Genomic DNA, 15,381 nt, shown 5'->3' with positions numbered 1-15,381 from the left:
GAGGGTGGGGGAGCAATTTTTACCATTCTCCCTTTCCTTCTGCAGCCCATTCTGCTTCCCAAAAAGGGGTCCCCAAGGGTTGCATTGGCCCCAGGAGCAGGAGATTGGTGAAAACTACCCCTTCCCTGTTGTGCCCTCAACATTTTTTTTAAAGCTCATGCAAAACTAGTCTGGATATCAGTCAACAATAACAGGATAGAGACAAACCTGTATCCTTTCCCAACTCATAGGCATTAGGAAAAATTAAGATTCATAGCACTGGGAAACCAAGAAAGTGAGATTTTCCCAGTGTTTTAACCCTCAGCAGTTACAGGGCAAATTTCAACCTCACCAAACTTTTTGTGCAGTAGAAGTTTATTCTCCTAATTTTGTATTTTTAGGACATTGTCAGATGGCCCCAGTATCCCCAAATACCATGTAGTTAGCATAAGGTGGTTTGGACTCAGGAGGATGAAATTGCACCAGGGTCCTGGTGTGAAAAGTTTTTCCTATTTGGATGCAAAGCTATGCTGTGCTCCATTGTCATCAGTGGACTCTTGCCTCCTTATTGGACTTGTCCAGACATGTTTGACCAGAGTTTCCAGACGTAGTTCAGGGTGTATTTAAAGTTCATTCACACTAGTCTTTGTGTCCTTGGTGTCATCTTGATGACCTCATCTCACCACCTGTTTTTGCAAGATATCCCTTTGGTGACTTTTCCAATTCCAGGATGCCATGCCATCTCACTCTTGACTTTTGAAAATCAATGCAATCACACCTGTTATGGTATCCTCTTGACGGCCCATCTCACATCATGCTTTTACAACATGTGCCTTTAGCTCCCAGTTTCCATAGGGTCATGCCATCTCACCCCTGCCTCACTTTTGTCCTTTGGGGGAAAAGAAGGCTAGGCTGTCACATGGCCATCTGCTCTTCGTATATAAATATGAACTTCCGTAGTTATTTAGTTACAAGGCACAGTTCGAAAGGAACACAGAACTGAAGGCTACACAATGTGGATGTATAGGAAACATGAATACCCCATGACAGATGCAATAGTTTATTTCATGACACATTGAGGGTTAACATACCTTTTCAGAAATTTGGCTCGTGGAAGATCTAAAATGATCAGCCTTAAAGTAAAACAAGATTACCATATTACCAAGCTCCTATGCATTAGCTAAATTCAACATGCACCATGCATGATAAATGGAGATGTTTAGATAATGGGCGATTACATTGTGCATCCTGTTCTCAGCACAGTGCCAGAAAACCAAGGGCCAAGTGACTCCTTGTCTATATGGAACACCCTCATGTAAACCTTAAGTTCCTTAAGTCTCCTAATGTTCCCAGTTAAGAAATCTTGAGAATGCACATCAATGATACAAGCGAAGCTGAAATCCTACAACTTTCTAAATACATAAATCAACATTTTCCCCTTCAAGTTGGGCATGTAAGAGAACGAAAAGGAATTCAAAGGGAACACACATTATAACTGAGTTAATGGCAGAGGGCTGTTTGACCAAGTCTTCATAGCCTGTTTTCAAGGGGGGTAAGAAAGGCAATGTATCCCCACAATGAAGTATCTGCCTTAAATACCAGCATGGGTCTTTAAAGACCAGAATGAAGTATCTGCCCCAAAGACCAAGGCACCAGAATGGAAGTTGGTATGTTCAGATACATAGCTACTTGAGGCCTATAAACCAGCTCAATCCCTGCACCCGTTTTTAAACAGAGGAGAATGCAATATACTAGGACTGTGTATCACACCAAACCAGTAATTGAGTCCAAGGCGATGCAAGCCGTATCGGAGTATTTTTCTCTGGAAATGATTCTGGAGAAAGATACCCCAATATTGTTAACCTATTCAAAAGCCAGCTTCTTTGAAGAAACTGGCTTCCTTCCAGCTGCATTTCGCCTTTCCTTTCCTGCAACTTTTCTGGTGCTACCCTAGAATAGCATATCCTAGATTGTCAAGGCATTGCATGCAATGTTTTCCTGGTGCATTACTGGGAGTGGCTGTACCCTATAGTTACAAGGAGCAGCCGCTCAATCCCCTGTTCTCTCCCACTCCCGTGCCCACCCCCCCCCCACAAGTAATATGCTAGGAGGACACGACATCATGATGTTGTTTCCATTCCTGGTGCATTTTAGAGAGATACTAGGCATGGATAAGTTTTTAAATGTCATCACTGCCACAAGGTGGCCAATTTCTTCACAAAAACCAACTATACACTAAAAGGTAAGCCCTCCCACCATCCCATCCTGAAGCATCAAGTTGTTAATGGCTCAATAAGATCCTGACCACTTTCTCATTAACATGATGAGAGAATGGCCAGGATCAGGCTGGTAAGTCATCCTGTTCACAGACCTACAATACAGATTATAAATATCGGCCATAAGACAAATATGAGTGAAAACTGATTTACTTATTCAGGACATAGTTCAATGTTCACACCTGAGCTCAACTCCCACATCTGTTTTCAAAAGAGTCAGGAAAGATGGCAACACTTTTTGTAGCACGATTATGCCAACTGTAGCAAATTTAATATTCAATCTCAATCTTAAAAAAAAACAAATCTAACCATTTGACCCACTAAACCTGTGGGTCTGTGTAATGATTGCCAAAAGGAACAGTATGCCATCCTAGATTATACAAGATCTATCTAGTTTGGTAATTATATAAAGCAGTTACTATGCTTTTGGTTTTGTTTTTTTTAAGTATCCAAAAAGTTTAGGCGGGCTCGCCACGCCGAACCACTGGGCTCGCCCACAAGCCTGGTGGTTCTCATGACCGCTGGAAAGCGGGCTGGGCTCCCTTAGTCCACTTTCCAGCGGTTGTGAGAATAGCCTCTTAGTGTTTTTCCAGTAGGTTTTCTAGTTGTAGCTGTTTTTGCCTGTAAGCACAGTAAATAAAACCCATACCCTTTGCAGATCATTATTTCAGAAGAGCAATACATTTGATAGATTAAGTCTTACACCAGTACCACTGGCAAATTCTTTTTTTAAACAAGATTTATTAAAGCATCATTTATAACAAAGATGAAAATACATACAGAGTAGAAGCATGCAACTGACATCTGACACAATGTAATTTCTGTGTACATTTCTCCTGCATTCACAGCATATAGTAAAAACTTCAAACTGTAGTGCCAACTTCAGGCTTCCTGAAAATATTGTTTCAAGGCATTGGATAACACAGTAAGGTAAGATAAAAGAAAAAGTGCAAAGTAAATACATATAAGTAGTTGTATACCACACTTGAACTCCTTGCCCTACACCCCCAGAATGAGGTTAAAAACAAAACAAAAAACTAATCCTGCTTTCTGATTAGATTGTCCTTCGGAACTAATCTGTACTTGCCAAGAGCCTCATCTTGTGAATAAAAACATCCAAAACTAATCTTACTTATCCAAGTTAAATGAAGTCAACAGAAATGCATATGAATAAAGTTATATACAGATATAGAGGTACTTGCAGAATTAAGCCCTAAGGCAATAATTGTTTAAGAGGATTAAGGAGACCAATAAAGTTAAAGCTACTAAAAAGACCACCAAAAAAAAAATTAAATCATTCCTGTATGGATTTTTGTTTAGTAAGATTACATCAAATGCCTCTCAACCATATAGTGTTGCTCCTAAAGCCCTGAATATTTATTTAAGCAGTATAAAAAAGAAGCTGGTACAAGTGTTTCAACTATTTCTGTTGCTTCAGGCAGGTATGTAAGGAGGTGGAGGTTCTTTCTCAGGCATCTTCATTGCCATTTCATAAGTTGGCAGAACATACTGTGAATGGAAAAAAGAATTTTTTTTTTAATTCAACTCCTGAAATACACGAGTATTATCAGCTGCATATTTTATGCCAGTTCATAGCACAAAGTAGAGACATTTGAATCGCCACATGAAAGTCAATTCTATTCTAGTTTATTGCCCTAAGCAGCTTGGAGAGTAAGGCCCAACCACCCAATACGCCTCTGGATAGCTTAAAATCTAATTAAGGTGACACTACCACTTGGTGACTCTTTCCCAATTAGTGTTAAAATGATCTTGCAAAGAGATTCCTCCTCCAATGTTATAGGATTGCAAGTTAGCACAATCTGAAAAATGTTGACATCTCAAGCTGTTTTATCATTATCACTTTGAAGCAATTGCTTTACCTCAAGTGACAGTATAAATCGCTACTTGTTATTTAACACAATTACATCAAGCCTAACAAGAATTCCAAAGCCATCACTTCTGAAAAGTTCATTCTGAACAATTCCCTCAAGGTCCCAGCTCCACATTTAACACTAAAGCAAAAATACAAAATCGATGTTTCCCTCAGTCCAATTTGTTGCTTTTATTTAAAAGCAGCTTCTAATCAAAGTGGTTTTTTGGTTTCAAGGGTTTTATTAGATCCGAGAAAGTTAGTAGTTTTACAGCATAATGCTATGTATGTCTAGTTAGAAATAAGTTATATTGGGTAGCATCCTGATTAAAAACTTCTACTTGCACAAGGGGAAGGGGACATTTTTGCCGAGCCCCAGAAACCGCTGAAGGTCTCCAAACTCCAGAGAGAGATATTTTTGTAGGGGGCTGCAAAGGAAAGAAGCGATTGGTGAAAATAGCTCCTTCTCCCTTGCACAAATGAAACTTCTTCCATTCGTGGGAGTACTATTCTGGCTGCATTCACTGGAGCTTACTTAAATTTGGTTATTTTCACCACCACCCCAAATAAATTTGCAGCCTCATGGGAATAAGCAGAGGGTTGCTGCACAAATACTACAAGCTAAAATAGGTTCGAAGAATTTCCTGATTTCTGTGAAATTCCAGAAAAATGCCTTGTTCTGAAGTTAAATTGTTCATTGCTTCTGAAGGTTTAGAGAAACTGGCGACATCCTAACAAGGAACTAGTGTAATGGGAGGAGCACCAGTGTAGCACTGGTGCTTCAGAAGAGTTTAATACTAAAGCACAGGTGCTAGAGTGTGTGGGAGTGGTGGGACACGGGAAACATGTTTCTGAGGTCTGCGTGACCCTCACATATTTTCAGGTAGTACAGAGTGCTTCCTAGAGAAGGGGAGGCCGTCTAAACTTGCCCCCACCGAGCCAGCAGTGGAGCTGAGTGAGTTAAACTTTTCAGAAGCATGGATGCTTCTCCTGTTGCACTGGTGCTGCATTAATTAGGATATCAGCCAGCGAGGCTATTCACATGACTGCTCAAAAGCAGGCTAAGGGAGCCCAGCCCGCTTTCGAGCAGTCTTAAGAACCGATGGGAGCTGTGTGGCTCCTGGTGGTTAGCCAGCACAAGTCCCCCTCTCCTCAAACAAGGTTAGTGGAGTGAGCACTCCGTTAGCCCCATTTGGTGGCTGTGAGTCACCACGGTGCGGCTCCGCGCTGTGGAGACTCATGAGGAGACCCCCAACCAGGAGGCTCCAACAAGCCTCCCAGCCTCGGGGGTCTCCCCAGAATGCCCCGTGCACTCGGGTGGGGCATCCTGAGACTTCCCTGCCATCCCCTACTGGCTCTGTGATGGAGCTGGTAATCGTGTGGGCAGCCGATCCGGCCACCCAGGGATGGTTCCCTGCTTGTGTGTGGGGAGAGCGGGCTAAGCTTGCTCTCCCCACACACCACCTCTAGGCGCTTCACTTTAATCATGTGAAGCGCTCCATTATGTCTTGGCCTCAAAGCCTTAGCTGTTGAAGATCTATAAGTAAGATACTCTCCCATCATCGGCATTTTTTATACTAAAGCAAGGGGCCCAGGACAGTAGCTATTTGACTTAAACACCAAGTAGTTGTATTTTGCCTTTCACCATCAAGAATATGTATAAAGAGTGTAAAACTAAACCAAAAGACAGATAATATTTTATCAGTTCTACTTCTCAAAATTAAAAACTGCAGCTTAGTTTGGTCTTATGAAGATTTTACCTGTGGAGGAGCTTCAAATGCAGGATATACTGCTATCTCAGGCAAGTTTCTGTTACTAATGTATTTATAGCAGTTCCATACACAGTTAATTAGATAGGCCTGCAAGAGTTAAAAGATATGTATTTGAATAGAGCAAACAGCAGTGGAATTGAGAGTTAGACAGTGGACCAAAGTACATATATATACATATACATATACTTTCTATATCTAGCTATACATATTCAGCAATCACACTAGGAAATCTAATGAAATTGCTTATTCCGATGCAATAAGTGCCAGAAAACCGAACTTGGCTACAAATTGCTGTGCTTCCATTTATGAACATATGCTATAAATACAGCACCAACATCTGAAGTTGTCCTAGAGTAAGCACAATAAGTTCTATTTCAGTACCTTCAGCTTAGCTGGATAGCATGCCAACATCAGCAGAATGTATACAAGGAAAGAGCAAAACAAAGCATAGACAAAAGTAAAAACTTCACACAAGTGGCTCCTTGCTGTTCTTCTCCTACTTAAGTAATCTCCTCAGATCCATCACTCGGGCAAGCAAAATTGCAAGGAGATAGTATATATTTGCTTAACAAGTTACCATGCAACTTTGTACTCTTTTTTTCCACTAAAGCAGGGCCAGTGCACGAAAACAAATTCTAGGACATGGATTCTGTGTGCTGCCAAATGGGCTGAAGTGTACCTTGAGAAATTAAGCCATCATGCTGGATGCATCCATTTTTATAGCCCAATTATTCACACATTATATTAAACACAGGTAGATCAGTACACTCCCCATCTATAAGCATGCATTTGATGGGCCTGTACCCAGGTTCACTTTTAAAATGAACACAGGTATAGTCATCCACACAAAGGTACAGATTATCTGTCCAAACAGGGCTTCTGTCTGAGTGGGAAAGCCTCATGTAACACTAGATCCCCCCCTCCCCCCGCCAAATCAGCAGAGGGAGGTAGCCCCTTGCAGCCCCCGCCACTCCTCCTCCTGATGGGCATCTCGGTTGTCCAGGAAGTATAGTCCCATCCCAAACTAGACAACAAAAGGCAATATTAACTGAGTTATCCTGTGGCTGCGAGGAGTATCTCTACTCATTTTTCTGACTACACTTTTGACTACAGATGTTTAAAAAAAAGGTGCATGCAGTTTTAATCCAGGAAAAAACTGTGCCTAAAGAATCAAAAGTTTGGGAACACACTTTCTTATAACAAGAAAGAGCTAAATCGTGCAAGTTACACAGAAAGTAATACAAGTGACAATACTGGTTTGATACTAGCAAACATCTCAGCTTTTGAGTATTATCGTCTAAAGCCTCATCTAGCATCACTGAATTCCAACTTGTCTGTAAAAAGATTTCTCTGGATTACCTAAATCAAAAGAAAGCTAGAGAAAAATATGTATCTCCCCCATCTCATTTTAAAATGAAAACAAGGAAAAGTTCGTTATTTTGAAGGCGTTCATGATTTTGAAGGCCATCAACAGCTTTCAAGACTGATTTTAATATTTGTCACAGCATGTTTTATTCAGATTTCTAACTCATCTCAGAGAAAAACCAATTTCATACTTTTAATATTGTATGTTTGTTACTTTTAAAAGCAAATAACCATGTTGGGTATAACTGCTGTAGCAGAGCTTGATGTTTTGCACATGTATAGCCCCCTAGCTTTTCCATTTAAAAGCTCTCAGGCAAAGAACCCTGCCTGGGACTGAAGAACTGCCATTCAGGACAGGCAGTCGGAAGAAGTGACAACCAGGATGCTCAAGCCTACACAGCACATCTTTGGCAATAAATACACTAACATCCCTAAAAGAAACAGAATGAATCTGAAAGCTGACCTTTAGAATGATGACCAAGGCAAACACCACCAGAACAATGAACAGAAGACAGCTTGAATCGAGGGAAAGTAGATCATCTTTGTACGGGAACTCTGGCTACGTAAAGGAAACAATATTTTAGACAGACACCAAGACCATATTAGTGAACAGCTTCAGAAGAGGCCTGATCTTCTGCATATGTTGTACTGAAATGATTACTTCCATTTTCATTTGCTCCTTTCCTCTTTGTTTTGAAGCAAAGCAGAATTAGGAAACAAAAACCAATTGCCTCAAGATGTTTAGACAAAGCTTAAATTCACACATACTTACCAGCTGATCCAGGTAGTCTTTTATTCTTGGTAAGTATGTCAGAGAACTTATAGCCACCAGACAAGTGAGGACAAAGTCAAAAAGCTGGTAACAGAAGAATGGAATCAGCCACCCTACTCGATGCTAATAATGAAAAAAGAGAGAGTTAGTTAATCTGGAAGTGAAGCCAGCCAAGTTTAATGCTGAAAAATCTCTCTCACATACTTACAGCAATTGCTCCATACACCATCATAGCACTGATTGTGAACATGAGTAGGGAGATGGCAAAGAGAACACATGCATTTTCTGATAGGAGAAAAATACCAAGAATCACTATAAAGATAAGATTTTTAAAAAAAACAAACAACTAATTATACCATGAGACTTTGTAAATCATTAATATAAAAACATTAATACATAATTTTACCAATATCACAATGTTAAACATCTCATCCAACAATTCTCAACTGGTGGCTCAAAAGCGACCAGGCAGTCACAAAGAATGTTTGGTGAACAGCAGCATGCATTTATTATTATTAAGAATATGTATATACTGCTTTTGAACATTAAAGATGTCAAAGCTTTGGGGGGAAACGGAATAAGTTAGTTGCCTATCTCAAAAGAGCTCACCATCTAAAAATATATATAAGGTAGACATAAATGATAGCCACTACAAATACAGCTGCTCTCCACCTGCTAAATATGAGAGCTCTTTTTAAAAAAACAAGCCAAAAACCAGGCCTCTTTTGTCCAGTTAGAACGCCTTCACCAATCAGCAGGCTGGCTGATCAAAAGAACTTAAGTCTTATCCAGATAGTTTTTCTCCAAATGAGGGCAGAGGTCATATTTCTCATGACTATAGTTCCTGGTCCACTGTAGTCCTTCACTTGTAGTTATCAGCTTTCAGTTAGAACTCCTATAACAACTCCTTTAACTACTTTATTGCTTTAAGACTGATCTGAGCACTATGTTCATATATTATTTCTTAAAACCACAAGAAAAATGTGTTTTATGTGTTGTCAATATAACTCACCCATTACATTTTAAAAATAACTTTATTTAAACACATTACACCATCATTGGGAGATGTTTTCCAAGACACACACACCTGCACTAGTGTTTAGGGAGCAAAAATCTGTGAATATACAACATTATACACTTACCAGCCACCCTCTCAGAAGTATAGTAGTTACCGATGACTTCATATTGGATGTCCGCTGTTGGCACAGTGTTAGGGTGAGTCACTTCAACTGTCAGCAAAATGCCCATCAGTAGATTCACCACCTGAGAGGGCAGACAATATTGGAAGACATTTTCATTGCACAAAATATTAACAGGGCTCAAGAAATGGTGGCTCAGTTCACCAATTAGACAAAATATTTTGCTTGCCAGATGGTTGCTCAAGCTATGTTGGTACATTATTCATCAGGGTTTTTTTCACTCGTCAGGCATCATTTTTAACGTGTCATAGATGAGTAGACTAGTAGATCTCCCGAGCCCTGAATAGGACTACCTACTTCAATAGCAAAATATACAGTTTTCCAGTGTGCATAAGCATGTTTATAAAATAAAGTCTGATCTAGTTCAATGACACTTTCTCCCTAGTAAGCATATTTAGGATTGCAGCCTTTGTTTGCACCTTCACATAAACAGCTTTCCAGTATACACCCTATAATTCTGTCAGCCTGGGAAAATACAGAGGTGGGGGAGTCACCTCTTGCTATCAATTTCTACATCTGACCAAGCAGTTTTCTAGAATAGCTGTGATATACACAAAACAAATTGCCCTAGGAACAACACACTATTACAGAAAGGCAGTCAGTAATTTATCTCTGTTCCTGGTATACAGCAGCATCTCTCCAGATCCTAACAATAACCTGTTGCTAGGTTACTGAAGAGCATATTTTTGAAACCAGCCCTACCTTGCAGGAGGAGAGCTGGTCTTGTGGTAGCAAGCATGACTTGTCCCCTTAGCTAAGCAGGGTCTGCCCTAGTTGCATATGGATGGGAGACTTGATGTGTGAGCACGGCAAGATATTTCCCTCAGGGGATGAAGCCGCTCTGGGAACAGCATCAGAAGGTTCCAAGTCCCTTCCCTGGCATCTCCAAGAGAGGGCTGAGAAAGATACCTGACTGCAACCTTGGAGAAGCCGCTGCCTGTCTGTGAAGACAATACTGAGCTAGATAGACCAATAGTCTGACTCAGTATATGGCAGCTTCCTATGTTCCTAAAAATATAAGAAAGGACAGGGACATGTAAATGGTGAAACAAGCACAGTGTTTTACCAACTTGTGTGAGACAGGAAATAAAGAGTCATACAAATGAATCTGGATTTTGCCTTGACATATGCAAGTGTGTCCAAAAGGTTGAGATTTGCACATAACACACAAATAAAGCTTATGTGAAGAAATTGACCAAAAATGCTCAAGCTAACATATGTTTAAGTTGACTCCTTTTTGTATCTGACACACAATCCTATATAATAAAACCCTAAGTGAGTGTCCGTGGCTTTGGAAAGTTGGCGTCTGCGTCCCTGTCTCCCTGGGCTGTTCTGGGCCTGCGCGAAGCGCAGGCCCAGAACAGCCCAAGGGAGACAGGACCGCCGACACCAATGTTCAAATACTATGTTCGCCAAAATTGCCCTTAGCCCGCCCGCCCGCCCTCCCAGCTGCCCGACCCCACGGGCGAAATTGCTGTCGCGCCCGCCGATCGCCCGTCCGCCCTCCCTCCCTCCCAACTGCCGAGTTCTCCTTATGCTGAAATTGCTGCTGCGGCCGCTGCCAACCACCCTCCCAACTGCCGAGTCCTCCTCATCCCCGGCCCGAGTCAGTCGGGCGATGAAAGTGTTTAATTTGATAGGGAGAGAGGAGCTCGCAAACAGAGCTCCTCTCTGTGCAAAGGCTGTGTCCGAACTGGCGCTTTGGATGCAAAGGACGCCTTTTGCGTCCAAAGCGCCAGTTCGGACAGAGGCTTTGCACAGAGAGGAGCTCTGTTTGCGAGCTCCTCTCTCCCTATCAAATTAAACACTTTCATCGCCCGACTGACTCGGGCCGGGGATGAGGAGGACTCGGCATTTGGGAGGGCGGGCGGCGGCGGTGGTCGCCATTCTCCCCCTCTCACGGATGTGGATGCAGCGCTGAGAAGGGAGTGGGAAGGACGGGTTGCAGAGCTTTGCTGCGCGCGAGCTCTTGCCTCAGGCGCTTGCAGCCAGCAGCTCTGTGGGAAGAGCCTCTCCTTGGGTTTTGTCAGGTATGCTACTTTTCTTGCACCTGAGCTGGCTTTGTTTTGTAAACAAACATTAAAATGTATTTGAGAGGAAAACAATGTCTCCCCCCCCCAAAAAAAATTTCTGTAGCTTTGGTGCTGTTGTAATAAAAGCTCTGCTCTTTGCAACTGATGTTTCCAATCTTGCATGGTAAAGGCATGCAGTGCAGGGTGTGATGAGCTGGAACAAATGGCATGAAAGCCAAAAATGGTTTAGGGGTTACAGTGCTGCACAGGGGAACCTGCTTCAAATTCTTGCTCAGTCCTGCTGCTCACTTGATGGCCAAAGATCTGTCACTGTCTTTCATACCAGCCTACCTTGCAGGAATGTTGTGAGGATAAAAAGAAAGGGCCTGTATATGCTGCCTTGAGCTTACATGGTTCTTAGATTGTGAAGATAACTATCTTGAAATAATTGATACGGGAGAGGGAAGGGTAAATTAAAAAAGAGTGGAGGAAGGAAAAGACAGAAAGAAAGAGAGAGAAAGAGACAGACAGACAAACAGAAAGACAGACAGACAGACAGACAATAAGGAGTGAGGAAGGGAGACAGAACAATAGATAAAAGAAAAGAAATAAAGAAGGAATAAGAGAGAAGAGAGAAAAAATAAACAAAGAGGGAAGAAGGGAAAACAGGAGCGATAGAAGTGAAGAACAAGGCGGGGGGGAGAACGGCCCCACAGAGCACGGCCATTAGAGAAACAAAAGAGGAAAAGAGAAAGAAAAGAATAATTTTTTAAAAAGGAATAGAGAGAGAGGGAAAAGAAGAGCGAGAAAAGGAAGAAAAGGAGAGAAAGGAAGACAAACAGAAAGGAAAACAAAACAAAACAAAACAAAAAAGGCCAAGAGAAAGGAAGAAGGAATAAAGAAAAGAAAAAAAACCTAGCACCCATTATTATAACGGGCTTAAAATTACTAGTAGCTCAATAAGTATTCAAATACATCTGTAGACATAAGCCAGTACAGACATCCAGTGCCTACTGTCAGCAGACAATAGTTTTCGTTTACACTTCTAATGATCAGAGAAGTCTGCCTCTCGCAGCACATATCCTTAGCAAACAAGCAGATCCAGTTCTTTTAGCAGATTCATTTAAGCTATTGCATCTCTGAAGTTCTTGCTTTTGGAGGAAGTGACCCTCAAATTTATCAGAGTAGATTTTGTGCCTGTCTTGGTGAGGAATGAACTATTTAGCCCATTGTCTCCCAAGATCAAGTCAAAATTCATACGCTGTAGCCACCTAATGGTGCAGCAGGAAATGACTTGCCTAGCAAGCATGAGGTTGCTGGTTTGAATCCCCACTGGTATGTTTTCCAGACTATAGGAAGATGCTGAAAGGCATCATCTCATACTGTGAGGAGGATAGCAATGGTAAACCCCTCCTGTATTCTACCAAAGAAAAACCGCAGAGCTCTGTGGTTGCCAGGAGTCAACAAGGGAGGGCACACTTTACCTTTAGAAGATTAAGGAGTCATTGTAAACTTGCTGTTCACTGGGTTAAAGGATTTTGCATAATGGAGAGATTTACTTCTCAAAGCAAATGTATCAAGTATTTACTTCCTGACTGACTTTTTACCAAATTGTTGAGGCTCTTAACCCCCTGGATTATTACAAACGGATGACACAAAGTACTTGGTAAGGAAGAATGGTGGTTTGGTCTTGACTGCAAAAATGCTAAAATAAATCAAACAACCTCTCTAAGGCCGCATTCACACGTTAATGGCCAAGGTTTCAATTTGGAACTCCAAATCATGCCGCAGATGTTCGCCAAACTGTGGTCTGACAAACTCTAGTTGAAGGAGAGGGGAGCCCCTCCCTTCTACTCGGCCTCTGAGACAGATCCAGCAAGCTCCACAGCCATGCTGTGGGCAAGGTGTCACCACGTCAGCAGGGTGGCTACAACTGGCCACAATCTCAAGAGGGACATGCCAAGTGTGATCATGCATTTTCAGAGTGATCTGCCCATGGAATAGAAAGAGCATTTAAACCCATTTAAATGCCATGGCAGCTCTTCTGCCAGCGATGGTGCCACCTCCTCCCCTCCCCAGTAGCCCTTCATCCCGATAGTCCCACTATCCGGATGTGGGGGTTAGGGTCCAGGGGAGTTATTTTGCTTTAATTAAGGGAGGGGAGGGGAGCATGGTGACTTCTGAGGAGAGAATATGTAGATAAGGGAGTGCAAAGTATGCTGCAGGCTATGTCCCACCAGAAACCTTTGATGTTGTAAGTTGTGACCCTGGCAAAGCAGTCCATGCAGACCCATCCAAAGTCTGCTATCTAGCAGCTTGCTGCCGAGTGGGCTAGCCCTTTCCTGAGGTGGCCAGTCTACTGGGGAAGGTTGCGCCCATCCAAGGGTTTTACCTCACCCTTTGACTGTGAGCTCATGAATTGAGTCAGCCGGCCCACGCACACAAGGGCCCCCTGCTTATATGGCGCCCCCACAACTCCTGGTGGTTTTTTTAAAAAAAATAGAACAGTTCCCCTAAACCCCCCACCTCCACCCTGTGGAGACTTTCATGCACCCAAAGGTCATCTAAATGCTCCATGTGTCATGGCCTGGACGTGTGCACGGAGGGGAGGGGGAGACACTGAGATAGACCTTAAAACCCATTCAGAATTCAAGGTCCAGGTCCAGTGACATGCTATATGCAGATCTGCGGGTGCGTGGAATCACAGGAGAGGAGAGCCCCCGTTTGCTGGCCAGCCTGGGACAGTGGGGTGGCCGTTCTGGGGCACAAGTGTGCACATGTCAACATGGGAGGCTGGGCTGGCAGGGGGCACATTTCTGTGGCAACTTGGACCCAGTCCTCAAGATGAGGAAAGCAGTCTCTGGGCTGCCCCTCCCCCTTGCTCTATTTAAAGCCCCCATGGCCTGACCCTCTTGTGAAAGAAGTATCTGTGGGAGAAGGGGGATGTTTTACCGTCAGGCATCATGTCTGAATTTGCTTGGCAATTCTCTCCCCAGCTCTCTGAGCGTCCTTCTCATGAGTTGTCCTGGGTGTCCCCATGGTCTGACCCTCTCATGCCTGGGCAGTGGGTGGCTGCATCTTTGGAAAAGGATTTTGGCTTACCCATACTGATCCCGGTGACCAGCCTTAGTCACGAGTAAGCCTGTGGAACAAGATCCCCCAATAGGGGAAGGGGCTGGGCCGCCCTTCCCCAACCTTTGTGCGAGAAGAACAGAACTTGGCTGTTCAGGAATCCCTGCTGGGGGCTGCCTTTCAGTTTCCAGAGCACCCCCCCCCAAAAAAAAACCATTTACGTGGATGAGTAAGACAGCAGGTTCAGGCACAGACCTTTAAACCCGTTCCAAGTTGCTGGGTCTGGTCTGGTGTAGCACCACATGCAAATCTGTGGGCACAGGGATTCCTGGGAGAGGGGAGGCCACATTTCCAGCTGCTCCAGGACGGTGGCATTGCCCCTGGGGGGCATGGGCACATCTCCACATGGCCGGGCTGGCAGGGGGCTCAGTTTTGTAGAAACCTGGCCACGATCCCCAAGACAAGGGAATCAGTCTCTGGGGTACCCACCACCCCCACAGCTTCCTTCCACACAGCAGCCTGGCTCTATGTAGAGCCCCAATGGCCTGGCACTCTTGAACGGGCACTGTCTGCCCTGGGTCTGTAGCCATCGTTACCACAAAGGAAGAATCTCTTCTTTCGCTGGAGCGATGCTGATCCAGCTGCCTGGCCCTGCTCAAGAGTAAGCCTAGGGAGCTAACATCACCCCTGGGGAAGTGGCTAGGCCCCTTCTCCCCAAACTATGTGTGTGTGTGGGGGGGGGGGGGAAATAACATTTCTGCTCCAGGTCCCCTGCTTGTGTCTACCTTTTGTACCCAACCATTTTGGTGGTTTTATTAAACTGCCTGTTCTGGAAGTGGCTAGCAATAGACAGGTGAAACTCGGAAAATTAGAATATCGTGCAAAAGTCCATTAATTTCAGTAATGCAAATTAAAAGGTGAAACTGATATAAGAGACAGACGCATTACATGCAAAGCGAGATAAGTCAAGCCTTAATTTGTTATAATTGTGATGATCATGGCGTATAGCTCATGAGAACCCCAAATCCACAATCCCGGAAAATTAGAATATTACATGGAACCAA

The 15,381-nt window shown here is 43.2% G+C and overlaps 1 protein-coding gene across 1 annotated transcript in view; it reads right to left on the bottom strand.

Annotated features, from left to right (window-relative positions):
- Positions 1-2,976: 2,976 nt before the first annotated feature.
- The window catches only part of LAPTM4A (lysosomal protein transmembrane 4 alpha), a 33,808-nt gene continuing 21,403 nt past the window's right edge, over positions 2,977-15,381 (bottom strand). Inside the window, exons 2-7 of the mRNA XM_053285259.1 lie at positions 9,177-9,297; positions 8,243-8,319; positions 8,035-8,157; positions 7,726-7,821; positions 5,886-5,984; positions 2,977-3,764 (exon numbers count right to left, since the gene is read on the bottom strand). Coding sequence (XP_053141234.1) covers positions 3,690-3,764; positions 5,886-5,984; positions 7,726-7,821; positions 8,035-8,157; positions 8,243-8,319; positions 9,177-9,297 — 591 coding nt within the window. The 3' untranslated portion in view covers positions 2,977-3,689. The remainder of the gene's footprint in view (positions 3,765-5,885; positions 5,985-7,725; positions 7,822-8,034; positions 8,158-8,242; positions 8,320-9,176; positions 9,298-15,381) is intronic.

This window comes from Hemicordylus capensis, chromosome 1, assembly GCF_027244095.1.
Source record: "Hemicordylus capensis ecotype Gifberg chromosome 1, rHemCap1.1.pri, whole genome shotgun sequence".
In the NCBI taxonomy this organism is placed as follows: domain Eukaryota; kingdom Metazoa; phylum Chordata; class Lepidosauria; order Squamata; family Cordylidae; genus Hemicordylus; species Hemicordylus capensis.
Note: the sequence above shows the minus strand (reverse complement) of the source record. Positions and strands in the feature narration are given on the sequence as shown.